We start from the raw sequence: 20,227 nt of genomic DNA on the forward strand, positions 1-20,227 counted from the left end.
ACAGGTGTACACTACCACACCAAGCAGAAGAGAACACAATCTTATTGTATTGAAAGTTGACAAAATAATTTCTCCAAGTTTTCAAAAGTGACTATCAGGTTTGAAGAGACTTCTTTTGGGTTTCCCTCCACCCACCCCTGGAACTGCACAAATTAGTTACAAAAGCATCTTCTAATGTTTTAATATGTCAGAATTTTATTTTTCCATGTTAATCCTGAAGATACTAGAAATTTTTTAAAGACATACTATTTCTGTTCAGATAGAATATAGTCCTACAAATAAATTGCCATACATACAACTGCATCTTGGATAGAGAGTATTGCAATTCAGTAGCTGTAATACAAGACAGGACAAAATTTTCTGGAAATCAGAGAAGTTCCATTAGGGAATGCCACAATTCATTATCTTTCTCCTATTCTCCTCACCTTGGCTTATTTTTTTGTTCCAGAAAATTATGTATTGTGTATCTAAGTATTAAAGATTTTATTACTCCTTTTGAATTATTGAAAATGTTATCATGGTTGTATTTTTTAAATTAGAATTTATCAAACAAAGTGACATGCCTGAGTCCAGTACTATTGGATCCATGCGCATGCGAACACTGTAATCCTAATGACTAGTAGTTCTGGCCCACTGACATTAAATACAGCACTTGGGTTGAACAATGCATCATGAAAAAGTGTGATCAATATGTGTGTTCACGCTTTTCATATTTGTGAACAGCATTACATCAATGAAAGACTGATTTACTCCTGAATGAGAATATCCATGCAATGCTATGCTGTTTTGGAAGCCCCTACACTGAAAAAAGATATTACACAGCTTTTTTGATAAGGAACATCGACTTCCCTATACTATTAGTCCCAAGTAATTTCAGCCTGAGTGTAAGCATTAGAACGTGTACCTTGGCATATATGGCAGAATGCTTACCACAGGAAAATAAGGACTCACTCTCTGGAATTTCTTTTAAAATATACTAACGAAAGGTACAATGTCATCCCAAGAAGACTCAAGAAGTAATATAGTTGCTGACTGTCAAATTGGTAGTGACTTCTGCTCTAATACAATTGGCCTGTCAGGTCATGGAGCAGAACATATAAAGATGCATTGCAAAAAAAAAAAAAAAAAAAAAGAAAACAAGAAAGGAAAAAAAAAAAGGCACAAATTAGAAATTGTTACCACAGCATTCTGTGTGTGTTTTAGCAAAGCAACTGAAAGATCAAACACAAGAACAGCACTTGCTGCTATGGCTCAAAAGACAGCTTCTACGAACAGGCTGCACTAACAATATTGTTTGAACCCCTTATTTCAAAAGCACCGTGTTTTAATTCTGATCAGGCAGAACTTCTTGACATTTTCCTCTCAAGCATTCTCATTGCTTGTGCAAATGTGTTCTTCACAGAACAAGGAAAGTTATCAGTTACAAGTATAAATATACTTAATATGGAAGCTTTGGTCTCCCAAGAAATCAAAACATCTCTCACAAATCTTGTTTAGTAACTGCTCTTGAGAAGAAAGACGTAAGACAAAAACTTCAGTGTACACCACCACATTCTTTTTATGGTAGCAGAATAGCAACCTGGCTGCTTGTGTTCTTTAGAAGTACGCAAATCAAAGCAGCAAATTATATTAAAAAGCCAGTTCATGTAAGGAGGTACACCTCAGAGCTCAGTGACAGAGGAATACTAAACACACTGAGGCCCTTTCGTCTTTTAATGTGAATGGGGTATAGAGAAGAAAAACGTATTATATTATATTCAACTGAGAAGAGAGCTTGGTCCCGTATGCCACAAGCAAAAACCATACAAAAAACAATCTACACACACAATGGCACATAATTAGAACTGTCATTCCCTCACAAGATTTGAGAACAAGAAATCTTATAGCGATGGACACAGCAAGACCATAAATCCTAATGCAGAAGTTGTCATTTTGTTATCTTTTCTCAATCTTTTAAGTCTGTCACCCCAAGCAACCTAACACTCATCTTTGTGCCTTTAACTTACTCGCTGCATTACACTGATTTCTTCTTGTGTTAGCTGGAAATTTTTTCCTATTTTGTAGACCTCAATATCAGAACAATAACAAAAAAAGGACATTTACAAAATTAATTGCTTTTTTGTTAGCAACGCAGTATCAGTGATGATAACAGATTCCCAAAAGAAACACTAGCTACGAGAGCATAATTATTTCTCAAGAGTCATGGATATTATAACCAGGAAGTCAGACGAGAATAATAAACTGGGATAATTTGCCATTAGCTCAGTGTATGTTGGGTTCCACTGAATCGTCAAGAAAAACAGCTCACATGTAGCTCTAGGTTGGAGGCGGATGGAACACCACTCCCCTCCTCTGCACTCCATCTGTATAAGCATGGAATCCAAATCAAAACAAAGTTTGAACAGTTTGACTTCTTGGTTAAAACTGCTCTGTCAGAATGATGCAAGGGGTCATTTCAAAGCAATTCAGGGACTTCTAGAAGATTCTTCTGGGGGAATAGTACATGCAACGCTATACCTCCTAAACAATCAGAGGCAAGACCCTAGTCCTTAAAAATTATTTTTAAAAACTATACAGATGTCAAAAGAAAGCCTACAAATCCAAATAGCTAGATCCCACAGAGAGTGGTATAGAAGGTTATTTTAAACAGGCATGAGTATTTAACAGCTCATATACTGACCTTACTGCAAAAGGAGAATTATTTTCAAGTCTGAGCTATTAAGTTAGTAATTTTTTTTTTTTAAAAAGAAGAAATTCTCAGAATTCCTGATATATATGCATCAGAGATTCACTATTCTCCCCACTTGTTTCACGATGGTTTTTTGTTTGGCTTCTTCCATCAAGACCTAAACTGAGTACTATGGAGAAAAATCAGCCTCTGTTAGAATGCAGAGTTATCACAAACAGCTGCACCTATAATTGGACATTGAGAAGTCCAGAAAAACACATAACAATTCCTATTCAACAAACATAAGTAAATTAAGGTTTTACAAGATACCTGGCATGGAGTTTGTTGCTCTTCCCATTTTGTGAAGGGTACTCTTCTATAACATGCTGGACAAAAGGCGGCTGCTGCCGGTGTGTTCTGGTATATGGCAATGTTCCCATGTGGCTAAACATATCACAAGACCTAGTGGGAATTGTCCCCTTCTTCTTCCTGGGGAGAGTGCCATGGATAGAGATGTCTTGAAAGGAGTCTGAGCGATACTCCGTTGGTGAAGGTTTAGTGGTCAAAAGGTCCATGGAAGAAGCTAATGAGAACTGGTGGTTCGCTGGGCCATTTCTGGAAAGACTTGAACATTTTCCTGCAGCTATCATTTTTGGTTCTGCAAAAACAAAACCAAGATTCATCATAGTGCATCAATCATTGAAGTCCCCACTTTAATGTCAGTTAAATAGCATGACTAACAAAGGCATCAAAAATTGAACTGCATATGTCAAGATGTAGCCTGTATCATAATCCAGTCATGTTGCACCCAACTGCATGTGAAGCACACATTGCATGTTAACTGTTACACGTGTGAAAAGTCACAAAAAACCCCAACTGATCTAGACACACATGCAAGAGCAGGCCCTGAGCAATTCTCCATTTTTATGCACCAAGTTCCTCCTCTTTGCTCCTTCACATCCTCTGAATACTCAGACATCAACTTAGATTCATTAACAAAAAGCAAATTTTTAGGAACATTTTGACAAAAAATAAAAGGCACTCAACAGCTTGGTTTGGAAAATATGCTTCTAAACCCAGTAGCTGGCACAATGTGAGGAAAAAACTCTTTCTGAAGAGTGTCTTGCTCAAGTAATAAATGTAGCACAGAAGTGGTCACGTATTTCTAACAGGCTGTAAACTGAAGGGCTCTACCCAAGAGATAAGGGCAGGAGCAGATTACTGGAATTCTCTTCTTCAGCATGCACTGCCTGCTGGCTCAAATCGTTGTTGACATTAGGGATCTGCATAACTGTCAGTCTCTCGCTCAATCAGTTGTAGCCTGCTGTACAGTAGAGGTTTTTCTGTTATCATTAACAAAAAACCTTCACGAGACAAACACTTCGGGCACATTAACAGATTGCTGTTCTCTTTCTCAAAAAATGCTGCCTTGTGCTTACTTTGCAGTGCTTTATTACAGAAGACAGGCTGCCTTATCCTATCCAGTTATATCAGCCTGCAAAAGCCACTCTATGGAACATACACACAGACTTAAAGGTCAACCAGGCCCACACTATTTAACCTAGGTGGTAGTCAACCAGGTGCTTCCTAAAAAAACTGGAAAAGCCACAGAAGCGGCAGAGACAGATATGGAATCAGAAAGCAGAAGAGCTTTTGGAAATAACAGTTATGGACAGGGAGAATCTGTTCTGATGCTGGTGAAGTTTCATGCTGAAAAACAGGAGTAGCACCCTGAAGGCCCAGCAGCCTGGAAGTCAGCTGCTGACAGCTGCACAGGAATTCCTCTGGGTTTGGGGAATGCACAGGTGTTGCAAGGAAAACAGAGCTGCCTCTACAGTCCTCCTGCTCCTTCCTCCAGCCTCAGTATCACAGGTACTATCGAGTGTTGCTGCACTTGAAGCCATTGTTACCTCTACCCAGAGGTGATCCTAACAGTAACACTAAAGCTGATCGCGAATTTATAAAAGAATTCTGCCATTTCCTCTCAGCTGCACTGCAGAGATGCACAGGCGGGATAGGGTTTCCAGACTTCAACAACAAATCCCTTCCCACTTCTCCCTTATTGAAGGTCCTACAATAAACACTCACCGATCAGAAATGATAAATAATAATTAGCCTCTTTTTTTAATCTTCAGTTTGACAAAGCTCTGTCTGAGATACTATGTACTATAGTAGAAAAGCCTCTGGAAACAACACCTCTGTTCAGAGAGAATGTTTAACTTTGGTCAGGTTTCTTGTTGAAAAGAGTAGAAAAGAGTTAAGAGGTTAACAGGAACTGACATTTTTAGTTAGACAGATCCAAACAGAATTCAAAACCCTAAAGAAAACACACTCACAAAAAATCTCCCAGAAATTATCATATGGGCCCTTGATGTGAAACACTAAATCACCTCTCCATTTATCATGTCATTTGAGGACACAGTTTCTGCTGGCTAGTATTACAAATATTGCATAATTATTTTCAAAATAATAAAAAGTTTTTAAAAAAACCAAACAAACGAAAAAAAAAACCTGGGCTAGAGATAGGACGATCGAAAATGCAAACACTTACCACAAAGCTACAACCTCCTATAGCTAAAGTAAACTGATAGAGCTTGTTTCCAGTAAATTCAGATTTATTATTAGAGAGTATCTCAAACAATAGGGGAAAGAAAAGCTTCTTAGGATTCACACAACCATTTGAAAACACATCTTTATGTATTTACTGTAAGGAGGCAACAAACACCATTTATAGAGTCTGAAAAACTGGAGGCTAGCTTGCTCATATTGCACAAACATGTTGTTATTCTCCTTCTGGGGTCTGCTGAGATTCTGTACTTAATAATTCAACTTTCTTATTGGCTTCTAAAAAACACCTCCTAACCTCTGAATTCTGACTATTTAAATTCAGGTTATCCAGCCAGAAGAGATTTTTCTTAGGTTTTCCTGCAAGATTATCACCCTGAAATGAAACACATGGTATTTCATGCAAATGGGTATCAAAACCAGGCAGTTACCACTACAACCAATGAAAGCTTCAGTTGAATAGCTGACACCAGATGAGTCCACGATAAGCTTACAATAACAGTAAACAGTCAACCACTTTATGTTTGAGGATCCATAAAGAAAGCTGAGAACTCCCTCTCCTAACCAAATCACAGGAAAGTTATAGCAATCCAGTAGGTTTCCACTCCAACAGTTTGAAAATTCTCAACAAATATACGATACTCTGAAATACAGCATTTCCCATTTAACCTCCCCTCCTAAGAAGCCCTTCTTAAGAAAGAAAACCAAACACCCTGAGTTATGTCCTAATCATTGCATCTTTTAAGTCACCTTCAGTAACATCCCATGGTTTACAAATTCCATACCCAATCCTCAAATTCACACCTGAGTTTTGAGGAATCAAGTTAGAGTTCCAAAGTTACTATGAAACACCTACATTAAGGAACTTGCAAGACACTTAGCCACAATTACGTGTGTACAGAAGCTTTGATAATATTTCAATCCTCCCTGCAAAACCCCTCAAAAAAAAAAACACACCACCACCCAAAAACCAGAACCCCAAACCAACAGATCTGCTAACTTCTATCCATAAATTTACTTGCTTGCCTATGTGCTGCTGCACTATGTATTCTTCATAAACGTAAACCAAGAACTACAATAATTAGCACAGTAAAAGTCCTGCCAAACTATCCAAACATTTTTTTCATATCACATGTAAACACTGCAAGGAGGGAGCCTCTTCAGCTGAAGACCCTGGAATGTCTCAAATACTTCAGCATATGATTCAAAGAATGTTTTACTTTACTAGATATAGAAAACCTGAAAATTTTACTCCCTAAGAGACAGCGTGCTTTGAACATCTGCCATCATGCAATCAATAACGGAAATGGTAGAAATTATAACGATAGCCCAAAAGGAACTGAAATTTAATTGTGCGTATTCCTATTTGTCAAAATGCAGCATCTAACAAAACAGAGTGTTTTGGAAGTCATACAAGTTTCCCCTAACCAGATAAAAACAAGATTGACTCATGCTGATAAAATGTTAAAAACGCTAGGTGAGTTTTGATTTGTATATAGAGTGGCATTTCTCTTTCTTCAGTCTGTACTTTGGGAAGGTATATGGGAATGGAATTGGCAGAAGTCAGGCTGTGACTTCAGAGAACTGGAGGCCATGAAACGTTTCCAGGTAACTTCTGACACATTCAAGTTTTTTGTTATGAATGAGGGCAAGGGAAATCTTTAAAATCAATGTGGCATTTAGGAAAACAGTATGAGATCGGATGTAGAATAAAATAGGTATCTGGCGGGCAAGACCAAACATGTACCAAGCTCTAATCCAACAGGGTGTCATCTCTTCATGTCATTGCTCTAAACAAAAAAGAACCATATGAACAATGAAAAAAATAACCTTTGCTTCCCCAAAACAAATACAAAATATCCTTCTACTCATGCCCTCTTGTCTTTGGTTTACAAATACAAACTTTCTGGCTCAGTTTGTCTTATGAAAACCTTCTGATGTTCACACAGTCTGAAGGAGTGTTCTGATGGTTCATTCAAGCCAGTACAGCTGCAAGAATAAGCGCCCCTTCCATACCACAATATAAGGTAACTAGTGGCAGTGGCTGCTACTTTGTTGTTTCTATACATTGGAGGAGGGGGAGGGAAAAGGAAATCTCCAGCTCAGTCTCAAGAGATTCACAAATAGCATAACAAACAGTCCAAGGCTGTATACGCTCATGTTAATAGAAACCTCATAAAAGGAAACAGAAAAGCCATTTCAGAATTCCAAATCGGACTCTCAAGCTACCTCAAAACTCTTGAGTTATATCTAAACCACTTTTGGACATTAAAAGATTCACTCTTCTCTCAAAGTCTTATTGATCTGCAGTCTGGTGATTCTCCCTGTTAGATCAAAGTCTCTGAAGTTTACACCTGGTCTTAATATATCGCCAATGGTACAATACTTCACTCCAAGTCTTACCGTGTCTTTATCATTATATATGCTACGAGGCGAAGAGAGCTTGAACATGGTTTTAATGCAGCCAACTGAAGAACAACTGCCTTATGTCCTCAGGTCTTTCCAAGACTGAGTCAACTTTTGTGAAAACCCTACTTACTTTTGACACAGCAAATCTTCTCACAACCTCCTCCCACTCACCTGCCCTCCCCTCCCTCAAAACCAGTAACAATAAATTACCATGAGTGGGAGACACACTGTCTTCTCCCTGCTAGATTACTTGGCACATTTACATGCACCATGCAGATGCCCAGGGCAAATAATTGAAGCAATCAGCCTTAATTGTGATGAAAGTCAAGTTCAGGACAAAAAACCAGATCAATTTCCTCAAGATTTGTTTTTTGTGTAGTAAGAAAATAAGTTAGGGAAACAGAAAAAGCATGACTGAAAAGCCACTAAAGTTAACATTTCGTAGGAAGAAATACAGTTAAAACTACAGCCACTATAAACTCAAGGTAGAATTCATGTTAACTGTTTCCGTAGAAGCAACATAGGCTTCTTCATTAGCATAACAAAAACCAGAGGATTCTTGCTCCCAAAATGGCTTAGACGCACTTTCTGCAACCTGTGTTCTCTGCTTTTTTGCTTTTTTTTTTAACAAGATAAATTGATGCAGTAGCTGCTAGAGCAAACAGGTCACAGGACTTTGAAAAGACTGTTAAGGTTCAAGAACCTACAGCCTGTTATGATACAGAGAAATAGACTGAGAAAGCACACGCAACAGTTCAAAGGCTCTGAGCTACTATCAGAAAAAAACATGAGTCTGTCAAACATCAAAAAAACCCCACAAGACTATGGCCAGGTCAGTGCTTCCAAAGGGGCCTGAAATGCTATCACAACGTTCGTGCTCTCGTTCCCCTTAATGTGTGTCATACAATTTCAACTCTCCATACATCCTTGCACTGTAATCTGGAAATCTATTTTAAATGTTATTCTTAACTATTATTCTCAGGCAACAGAAAACACACAGGCCAGGATAATTATCTTTGAAATTTCTCTGTTTCAAAGTCAGAGAAACAGATAACCCCCCAAAAAACCTCTTTGTGAGTTTTCACACGTAGAATGCCTTGGTATCTATAAAAAATGCCAGGAAAAAGTGATCACTGAAAAGGATTCAATAATAAGCAGAGATCTCTTTGGCTGGCCTATACTATGAAATTATCTCAGAAACTTCAGTGCCCAATCAGTTAGCTCAGTAATCCTGAAAGGAATGAAGCCTTGACTTGAAATAAACACTCTCTCCCCATTCTGCTGGCAGAAATAAAGGACTTCACCGAAGTTACAGTCAAATCTAAGCGGTTTTCAGCTAATACAAGCTTTTGTTCCTCCCCTAGTATAGGAAGTAATTTATTATTTTGCCTGCTCCTCTGTTCCCACGATGTTACTGAAAAAAAAAGAAAAACCACAAAACAACGCACTCCAACTGAAAACGAACTATTTAAAAAAACCTTTTCAGCAGTAAGTATGCACTTATTTTAAACGATCAAGTGATTTACGGAAATTGCAAATCTGGACAGACAGAAGTGCTTTTTAAATACAACCCTCTAACTGACAAGAGAAAAAAAAAAAAAAAAAAAAAGACACAGCACTTCCTTTCTCTCTGCTCAGTGAAGTATCTCGAGTATACCGGCGTTTTATACTCGAAGAGCATTTAGCAGATTCCAGGGCATCCGTTCCCACAAAGCCCAAGCAGGGAGCAGCCGCCGCCGCCGCCCCGCAGCAGCAGCCGGGCCCGTCCCGCTCCGCTCCCCGGCCGGCGGCGGCAGGCAGGGGCGCTCACACACCGCCCGCCGTGCGCTCCCTGCCCCGCAGTTACCGGTCCGATCACCGCTCTTGCTTTCCAGGCTTCCCGGGGATTAGCCGGAGGTTTTGTCCCGGTCGAGCTCCGGCAGCGAGTCGCGTCCCGGTCCCTCCGGGCGGCGGAGCTCCGCGGGGCCGGGGGGCGCGGGGGAATGGGGCGGCCGGAGGCCGAGGCCGGCCGCGCACCACCAGCAGCCCGGAGCCCTTCCAGTGGGTGCACTGGGGCGTTCCCGGGGGAGCCCGGGGTACGGCCGTGCCGCGGCAGGAGCGGGCGCGCACGCCTGCAGCAGCCTGCCCTCCAGGAGAGCAGCTGGCGATGGCTAACCAGGGGTGACTCAGCCGGAGCCTTCCAGGAGCGCCTTATCGCCCGCCCGCGCCGCGGAAGGCACGACCCGGCTCGGTGACTCCCGAACGAGCGCGACTGCCGGGCGCCACTCACCTGGCGCGGCCGGCCCCGCACCCCGCCCCGCACCCCGCGCTGCGTGCGGCGGCTCCGGCAGCGCCGCGGCCCCGGGCGCTCTGGGCGGCCCCGCAGCGCCGCGCCCCACGGCCGCCAGCCACACCCCGCGGGCCGGCCGCGCCGAACCCCGCCGGGCAGGCCCGCTCCCAGCAGCGACCCCTCGCCGCCCTTCCCCATGGATGCGAGAGTGCCAAATCAGCATTGCAGCAACAACGAGGCTTCCCACATCCCCCGTTCGCGGGCAGCGCCGCGCACTTCACGCACACGGTTCCTTCCCTTGCCTGAAGTTATCTGTGCAACAGGTTGGCGGGATAAGACGCATTTGCTAAAACAAAGGGTCAAATAACTGTAAAGGGCCGAGAGCTGTCGGCAGAACAGATGGCTAGCTAACCGCCCCTTGCAAAGTACACCCTCTGAAACAATCGGGTAATTAAAGGCAGAACACGCACCCTAAGGAATTACCTCGGCCCCCCTCAGCCGTCCCACCGCCGCAGCCGAAGGGCTTCTGCTTACACAGAAACCAGGGCGCGCTCAGTTGACTTCTGAAGCACCGTCTAGATCAAATTCTTCTGCAACACTGTCTTTGTTTCTTTCCTGTTGGCTCAGTCTTTCAGGCTGCCTGGCCAACATTTCTCCGGTTTTGCCACGGTTATTCCAGTTGTGCAAAGCAATTTTGATAACATGGTTCTTTCCCTCTTACCAGAATTCGTGCCAACATTCTGCAAACCTCTTCACAGCTATCCCATTGGCATTAGCTTCCCAGCAACAAATACTTCTCTGCCTAACCAAACATGTAATTGATTTTGACATTAAATATTTTACCCCTAGTAGCTGCACGGTGGTTCTGTTTTCAGAGATCCTCTTTGTGCCCTATTTTTCATTTCACGCTAATGTTCAATCCTCTCACTCTTTCTCCATTTTAACTAGAACTCACTTTAATATGCTTCTTCCGATATGTCTGCTTCAGAGCCCGACTAATATGATGTTGCTGAAGTTGTACTCCTAAACTATCTAAATGATAAATGTCATTAAGGAGCAGATTATTAATTTCCCAGGACCTCTATGTATTATCAAACCAACCACCAAAAATAAACTATGGTATTCTCACTCTAAAGAAGTTAAGCTATATCCAATGGCAACAACAGCAGGATTAAAATTCCACATGGTGACTAACCATAGTGACATCTCTGGGCACTGGGTAGAACTAGGACATCTACCTCTTTGTAGTTCAGATTTTTAGGCATTGTCCAGAACGTGGAATTTTACTATCTGAACTATCTAAAATACATTACAGCAAAAAGCCCACCTTTTTAAAATGAAGCAATTAAAGACAGAAAGAGCACTGGACCTCCTCTTGGAGCAGTCTAGAGCTTAAAAGGCATTTAGCTCATCAAGTCAAGATTCCTTAGCCATCATCTGTGTTGCAGATGTAGGTATTGGGAAACTTCTCAGAAGTGTCTTGGAGTTTTCATAGATAGGAGTAGAATCTTTGCACAAAACTCTCGAGATGAAGTTTAGCATAAAAGAAGAGAGACAAAAAAATAAAGGCAGAGAGCACTCAAACATGCAGTAAGGGAAGGAGACAGAAGATTAAAAAATCAAATTTATCTAATATACTGAGGTCAAGGAAGCTCATGGTGGCATTTCTGACTGCTGCTCTTCCCATAGCAATCCCACTTTGGTTCCTGCAGGCATGAGCAGCAGGAAAGCATTACCACTGCTGCTATCGCCACGTACCTTTTATAACAACTTCCAAACTGGGAAAGTTGAGGTAAATGTGAAAGAACAATTTCAGAAAGGATTCATTCATTAAGACATAAATCACCACTTGTGGCATGCTGATGGACACAAACTTCTACACTTACATAAATTTCTCCCGCCAGATTACAGAAAATTGTAACATCACACGGACACTGAAAAGAACCTTGAAGTTGAGATCTGAATTCAAACTAATTTGACACAAAATGAAGCCTGAACACACAACAAAACTCACTCCAATCTTTCATCATTTTTTCCCCCAAATGCAATCACATTTCAGCTACTGATGAACTAGGAAAGCTAGCAGATCTTCAGTGGCTGATGGCACTCTGCTTTTGTCATTGCCAGTTGTGCAAAACCACGTTAAGTATTGAGGACAGAGAGGTACCTGAAATGTTTCAGAGTGACAGATGCTAGACCTTCACTGCCACAAGCAACAATCTATGGAAATTTCCCATAGGATATTTCAGGCACAATCCTTCTTCAAAGTACACCTGGGGAAGGGAGGGGATGAGCAAGGGGAGGAGAAAGAAACCAAAACCCAGCAGACTAACCCCATCTTGGACACCAAAATGACTCACTTATATGTCCTGTGCAAGAAAAAATGGAATTATGGTGAAAATACAGAAAGAGGAATTGAGATACTTGGATTACACTTCGAGTTCTAGCATTCTGACCCACTTACTTCCTCCATGACCTACACTTACATTTTTGTAACATACATCAGAGTGGTAGATACTTTTCACAGGAAAGACCGTACAGTCCTTCATCAGCTTATCAAGTGGAAGATGCTACAGAAGTGCATACTATTTTTTTTCTTCATTGCATAAAGGAAAATACCTTGCTACTCTATCTAAACCATACATTCCACAGATCAGGCAGAAGACATCTAAAATCATATAAAAAAACCATCGGATCGGTTAGCACCTAAGACAGTCTCTATTGGCTGATTCTAAAAACTCGGGGAAAATTTCAGGCACTGTAATTACATAGGAAGTCATGTCACACTTCATTGTCATGTTTTTTGAATAAGAACCAGAAAAGGAGTAGTAATTTCCTTAGTAACGTGACTGCACGCTAAGTAATGGGACTGGTAGCTGGGCAGTCCTGCATAAACTGTGATTACTCTTGCATGAGTCATTACATCCTTCTCCTAAGAGTTTTATACTCTCCTCAGATGAAATTGAAAATTGGTCTTTGTCTTCACACATGAGAATCTGCACAACCCATCCTTGTACACACTTGATGCAAAGCTGTTAAAAGAGAATTTGCCTGCAAGCTACAAGAATGAAGAATTTGCAGGACTGCCCACAGTACCTACATTAGTTGTGAGTTACTAGAGCTAGATTAGCTTCCTCCTTGCAAAATTTTTTGTTGCTTTCATATTTTGTATCTACTTTGGAAATGGGTTTACTGAGGTGTGGGATGAAGTCTTGTAAGCACCTGTGCCCTGAAGCAAACACAGCACCTCTGTCAAGCCTCCCTGTCAGCATTCCACCTTCAACTGCCACACCTCTCAGCCATCTGTTTATCTATACGGCATCACGCTGTCTGTGTATCGCCCGCCACAGAAATGTTAGTGGTGAAGTGCTGTCCTTTGTGACATCAGCCTAGGGGAGGGTGAGAAACCAGCAGCGTGCTGGTCGTCCGTCACTGGCCATCATCACACACTGCTGTGGCCTTCTACAGTCACCCTTGACTTCTGCTTTCTGAAGGAAGGGAGTATGTACAGGTGCATCCTTCCACCTAGTGCAAAGACACCTACACAAGCAGCTGTCTAATCAGATGAGTGAGGAGGAATGTAACTGGGTCCTAGGTCCCAAGACCTGTGATGCTGTAGGTCGCGTACCTTAATCACACCAAGAGCTGGGTATTTGCCAGTTCTTCAGGGACCATTTTCAAAATGTGCCTGGCTTATGGTAACAAGAGAGGTGATGGAACAAAACAAGAGAATTCACTGGAACTTTTCAGTTTGACCTTAAACCATCAGAAATCCAGTCTTCCTAAAATAACTGGGAGAAGAAACATCTACTCTAAAAGCACTGCTGTGCAGCTGCAGTGACAAAATGCAGAAGCAAGTACACAAGATGAAGACATGGTATGCACGGATTGCTCACACAGCAGTTCTTGTAGATTCCCTGATAAACAAAAGTCAAAGCAAATTTCTACTGTAGACTTGTCTTAGAAGAGAAAGGACACAAACAAAATGCTGCATTCCCTCAACTCCCACAGATGCCACATAGAAAAAATAATGATCAGCGTAATTATTGGCTAGAAAATAAAATTTCTTTGCTGGTAATTTTCAAATTAATCAAAGACATATCAGGTCAAATTAGAATGACAACACAAAGTAAAAAATGCTCCAGTAATTGAAACCTGACAATATTTAGTCTGAAAACTATAAGCTATAGCAATTGTGCTTCCTAAGGTCCCTCCTGGCTGCCAACTGAAATGGACAAGTCTAGTCAGCAGCTACCCAGACCTCCGTAAGGAACCTCCTACCAACGTTCAGTCTTGCTACTTGGTCTGTCTTGGGTCTGGGAGACACAAGGTGTTTCAGAAATGCCCAAAGAACTATCTGTTACAAGTTAGAATCAAGAAACCTCACGATCCCTAGCCTCAAAAAAGTTTGCAAGTGCAAATGTCCCGCAGCTGATCACCCCGGAAATTATGCCGCAGTAAAGCAGGAGAATTTGAGGAATTATATAAACCTTAGATCATTCAGTGACAAACTGGAGCATGAACGTGCTCTGGCTTGCTGGAGCTTCTGGCTACAGCACATTTAATTTTTGCAGACCTGGAAGAGTACAAACCAGGTACGTATAATACCAGATGTCTGATTTTCACTTATTACTGGCTAAAAACTACGGTTCTGACAAATCAGTGTTTTCCAATAGGAAGTGGTTACTGTTAAACTACTCTAATCTGCAGCTCACTGTTGTCTTAAGTCAGAAAGAAACTGAAACTGGAAGAATTTGAAAAAAAATTTCACTGTAGTATCAGAAGTTCTCAGTGCTACAGAATTCCATGTATTTTGAGTCACCTAGTATTAGCCACTGCTAGAACCAAAAAAAACTCTAAGTGCAGCGCTTCTCAGATATAGTACAAGAAAACTTGAGTATGATGTTTAACAGAAACCAATTAGTAATTACAAAAAAAAAGTTAAAATAAATTATTCCACATATTCTGTGACAATAACATATTGTGTTCCTACCCCCATCTTCAATTTGATATTGAAAATCACGTCAAGCAACTTGTGCTGACATAGATCAGACAGACCTGTTTGAAATACATGGGTGAAACTGCACTAAAACCAGTTTTCTTCTATTGACTAGTTCATTCCAGACAGTAAATTGGAACACAACACCAGAAAGAAACTGGACAAGGTTTTATGGGTTCCATTCTACCAGGGGGCCTATTTTCCTCTCTTTGCTTCTAAGCAGTGGAAGAACTGTTACTATGGAGCTAAGATTTCCTTTTAAGTGTCTATTTTTCCATGCTTCTGTAAGAAGTCTCAAATACAAGAGAATTAACAGCCTCTCTTTGCATGTGACAGATATTGGGGGGGATGTTCATTTAGAGCATAACTGAGGTACAGACAAAGATAAACAGAAGGCCAGAAAGCAGCAATAAACAAATTTGGAACTTTCAACAAATTAAATGGCACAGTCAGAAGCGTATGTTTACATTTACATTTACAACATTGTTACATTTGTAGCAGCATCTACATTTTTGTCCTCCTCAAACAGAAATGACAAAGACCTACAAGTCCTTGTATCTCACAGTGAGAGCAAAATAGACCACACAGGCAGCAATACCACCTCTAACTGTCACGCACAAAAAAGCATTCAAAGCAGCCTTCTCTCCATCTATTGGCAAAGCTACCAGAATACTTTAGCACTAGTTTGGAATCTGCCAGGTTGACACTACATACCACTGCTCCAGAGCACTCTGTTTCTAATGTTTCAAAGAGAACCCAAAAAAACCAGAACGAGTAAAAAGGCTTTATCTGAGAGCGACAAAGGCAAGACACTTGAGTTTGACAAGGCTAAACCAGGCGTGACTTTATGTTAATTATTTTGGCCACCTAAAAAACACATGCGGGAGTCCCTCAGTTATTTTATACCTTCTTTGAAGGCGGCCTTGTCTCTATTCATATTGTTCCAAGCACAAGCAATGACCTGTACTGCTTGCTCATCTTCCTTCTTAATAGCACACATCTTGGGTCTTCTATATAATGAATGACAATGAATGACCCACATGGCAAGAAAGCACTTCATATTTAACTTTACGCTACTGCAGCAGGGTAAAAAATACTACAGATGCAGAAACAGTTATTTAAGAATTTAAATGCAAAATCTCTTTTCCCCACCAAAAGCAGGAAGTTATGGAATATTAATTTCATTTAGTCTAATTCAGATTTTGCATATTATTTTGTGTTCACCCACAATAAACTGTATCAATGTATATATTTTATTTAAATCCATTAAGGCTAGCTTTCTTTGTATGACAGGTAAAATTATAAAAGATCTAAATATATATCCTATTAAAACTGCAATCTCTCTGTATAAGAAAACCCATACAAGACAAAAAGGAAAGATTCTTTAAACTTTTAGCCCATCAAAGGAAAACACTCTAAGATGTTAATGAAAACATATTAATCCATAAAATACTACTAATCAGAATTCAGCTCAGTAAGAGAAGGTACCAGAAAAAAAAAAAGTTCTAGCTCTTAGAACACGTCATAAGTAAAACTTCTTGTCACTTAGCTTTCTATTTACCTTTCCACTCATAACAATGTGTGGAAAGGTGCATCATGAATACTTACAAATGTACACAGACATTTTAATAGTCAAATGATACAAAGCTTTCCAAAACAATTCTATATTTAAATCCATGGTTATAAAGGGACCAAGAAATATCTTCCATGGCTGGCCATATCCAAGGTATTTTTTTATTATATCAAATTCTATATTTGCGTTTATATATTTACATTACCCACTCTATACGTAACATTTCTACTGCACTGAAGGAGCTGGTCATATCATGGTGGGATTCCTCAACGCATTTGTAGCAAGATTTATTCTTCCACTATAGCTCATAAGAAATCATAGTAAAATCCCACTCCTAAAACTGTAGCACAATATTGTAACACAATCAAATATCACTCTATCCCAAACCCACAGAGCACCAAACCCTGCCTCAGTTGTATTAGAGGATACTGGGAAAACGACACGTCCTTCCTGGAGTACTGCTCTAAGTACCGAGCTACAGCTTTCAGGACGCCTGTCTTGAGCTGCTGACTGTTACAGACAGCATGCTATGCCTCACGCTCTGGGAAGGAAGACCTTTTTCTGTAATACAGGAGTCAGATAACACCTAATTTGCCACGAGTTTCTCTCATACCAGAAGCAGCTGCTTCTACAAGAGGGCACATTACTTCCCGGCTTCTTCACAATGCCAACCAAACATTTCTAAGACTACAGAAAGGTGCTAGATAGCCACTTTAGAACACTCCTATAAGCACAGCCCATCATTTTGCTTTTTAGATGCACTCTGATTCCATACTGGGACAAGCCCAGGCAAGCTGCAGACCCCACCCTCTGACTCCACAATGTCCCTGGAACAGAAAACAAAATGTACGTCTCAAAGGAGGCACAGCATGCTATGAATACGTGAATGGATACTGGCCTAGATGGCAGGACACCAAGATCCAGAATGTGCTGCAGCACACATCAAAAGGTAAGTCAAGATACAGGCAACAGGACTATGGAAAATGTATTTATGGCTCTTCACATTCATGTATTTTTGAAACTTCATTTTTGTTACATTAAATGCTTGGAGGCTGAGAACATATCCTGGGAAAGCACCACTATGGGTTGGTGTGCTCTTTCATGTTTCATTTGACATCTACTTTGCCACTACCTGATGCGAGATCCTGGACGTGAGTGACTGTCAGTTTGACTCGGTGCACAGCCATGTGGTCTTCTGTTCATGGAACAGTGGTAGGAAGTATGTTCAGAACTGGTAAAAATTTTGCACTTGGGAAGAAAGTTTGCAGAAATTGGAAACATTTTTCCACTTGTGTGTTTTGATTTGCAAGGAAATCAAATAATAGTGATAAGCCCTAAGCAAATATTTGAGATCATCAGGATTTAGAGAAAAGGAAACAAATGCTTGAAATTTGGAAGGCTGCACCCAAGAGATGACATGTTCCAGGACAACTGCCATTGTAGCTTTTGGGCCTCAATTCATTCCACCAGCTGTCACCACTTGCTGAGTGATCTGCCAGGAAATCAGCTACCCTGGAATATCTCTACAATCAACAAAAAAATACAGACACCAATGCAAAGTAATTCAAATTGAAAGTTTGGACTGAATTATCTGCTGCATTCTTCTGTCCCTTTCTAATACCTAGGACCACAGAGTGACTTGCCTCCTATTAGGAGGCGCTCCTTCAGCTGTGGTTTCACTTCAGGCAGCGGCGCTGTTCCAGGCGTCAGGGCCCACTTCTGCTCTATCTTCCTTGGCCATTCATACTTGTACAAATGTTTGCGCAGCTGAACAGTGAACTGGCATGGGGACTTGATCTGAATGAACATGAAGGGAAAAAGAGTTGGTTTTCAGCCAGATAAATTTCCCAATAGGTTCACCATGCAGCTGCAGGACAGTTTTACTGACAACAACAGGAATGATACAGAGATGGGGAAAAGCAGCTAAAGGAAAGCTGATGAGGGCACAGACTGGCATTTCGGAACCCCAGCTTCAATTAAGGTCAAGAGTCAATGGCACAGCAGCCTTCCAGTTTTCTAATACTGGTGAAAAATATCAGAGCTCCATTATTCAAAGCACTGGTCCAAAATAAAATTAATTCTGCTGAAGTGGTTTAACAATTTTGAATGGTTATCATTCTACTGATTAGCTAACGCTGTTCACATCAAACCACTTATTCTAATCACTTCCTTACCATGGGCTGGCATAAAGACGGTGTAAAAGCATGAAGGTAGCAAACCTTGCTTTGTGTACTCTGCCTAATTCAAGAGGTATGTGATCACGTGCACATACATGATCCAGGTCAAATGTGTTTCTGGGCATTATGGCAATGCATGGATCCTGGTTATTAATTACTGTGGAAACACAGCCTGAGTAGCTAGAGTTCAACAAGATGAACCCAAATCTTAGTATACTGAGACATGTTCTATTCAAAGTAGTTTCAGAACCAGATAACATTTTAGAAAACGGAAAACATTTTGACAAATTTTTCCAAAACTTAACTTCGCTGTACAAAGAAATGCTTAGTCCTATAAAATTAACCTTGTGAAAGTGCTTACATATTAAAGTCACTTCGCACATCAAGCACTGACTGGAAACTGTTGAACCAGCAACAAATACAATGCTGCTGCTGTTTAAAGCTCGAAATAACAGCGAACAATAACATAGCCTTTGCTCCGTACTGGTAAGTATGTTAGTAGGACATTAGTATTTATTTAATAGAATGCAAGATTTTTTAAAAATGTTTCTTCTAACGTTTGACTTCAGTACAGTTTAGGGCTGGAAAACAAGCATTTCAGTGTGAACTGATTAGGCACTTCGCTTCTAGACACAGCACTCTGTCAAAGACAGACACAAAACAAAACCATCTCATAATAGGCTGGGTACTAGATAACAACCATTAGTCCCTACTGTGAAAACCAAACAGTCTGCACTCATGTATGACTGACTGAACGGAATTGTCTTGCAGCTTTCCCAGAACTCTTTAATACAGTAAATAGGCAAAGCTATCCAGGATGTAAATATCCTGGTGTAAACAGAACAACTCAGAGATCAATTTGGCTATATTTTTTCAATAGAGGGGGGAAAGGGATATACACTCCAGTTTGGAGACAAAAATGTTGGACTCAAATTCAAATTCACTGAAATCACCAGCAGTGCATCAAGATTAGATTTAGGCCAACATATCTGAAGCTGGACAATCACAAGTTGTAGCTGTATTAATAGAATTTGGAGTGTTCCAGTGAGTTGATTGAAATGTTACATAAATACCTATGTATCAATTCACCATGTGAATTTGAACTGTCCATTCCTTAGAAAAAATGTTACACCGAGAACTGTAATACGTTCCTCACTCCAGTACCAAAAAGGTTACAAAATGCAGTCCCAAGGCCAAATGAAAAAAGGTTCTAATTGAAATACATCTAGTTCCACTATAATAATCAACTTGAACAATACCCTAATCTGTTCACAGTAGCAGTTACAAAAGTGTCAGATTTATAATTTTAAGCAGTTAAACCAATGAACTGTAGAAGTTATGTAATTGTTAAAGCTATTTTGAACTCCTCAGGAGACACTGAGAAAATACACTGATCTACTTGTACACAACCAGTTCTAGGTTCTTCTGAAAAGTTAAAGTAGCTAATGTACTTTACATTACATTTTATTTCTACACAGGCTCCAAAATCTTCTTGACCAAGGCAGGGTAAAAGCAGGAATGTTAGCCAAGTAAACCACTGCTTCATGTTACATTTGTAAAAGCCTTA

At 40.5% G+C, this 20,227-nt stretch overlaps 1 protein-coding gene across 7 annotated transcripts in view; it reads right to left on the reverse strand.

Annotated features, from left to right (window-relative positions):
• BCAR3 (BCAR3 adaptor protein, NSP family member) overlaps positions 1-20,227 on the reverse strand; it is a 115,367-nt gene that overhangs the window by 51,400 nt on the left and 43,740 nt on the right. For 4 of the 7 annotated variants that reach the window (XM_056356104.1, XM_056356102.1, XM_056356105.1 and 1 more), the window contains one exon: positions 2,999-3,326. In XM_056356104.1, coding sequence (XP_056212079.1) covers positions 2,999-3,326 — 328 coding nt within the window. The other 3 variants (XM_056356108.1, XM_056356107.1, XM_056356109.1) reach the window with 3 other exon arrangements.

The sequence above is a fragment of the Falco biarmicus genome, chromosome 11 (assembly GCF_023638135.1).
Source record: "Falco biarmicus isolate bFalBia1 chromosome 11, bFalBia1.pri, whole genome shotgun sequence".
Classification (NCBI taxonomy): Eukaryota; Metazoa; Chordata; class Aves; order Falconiformes; family Falconidae; genus Falco; species Falco biarmicus.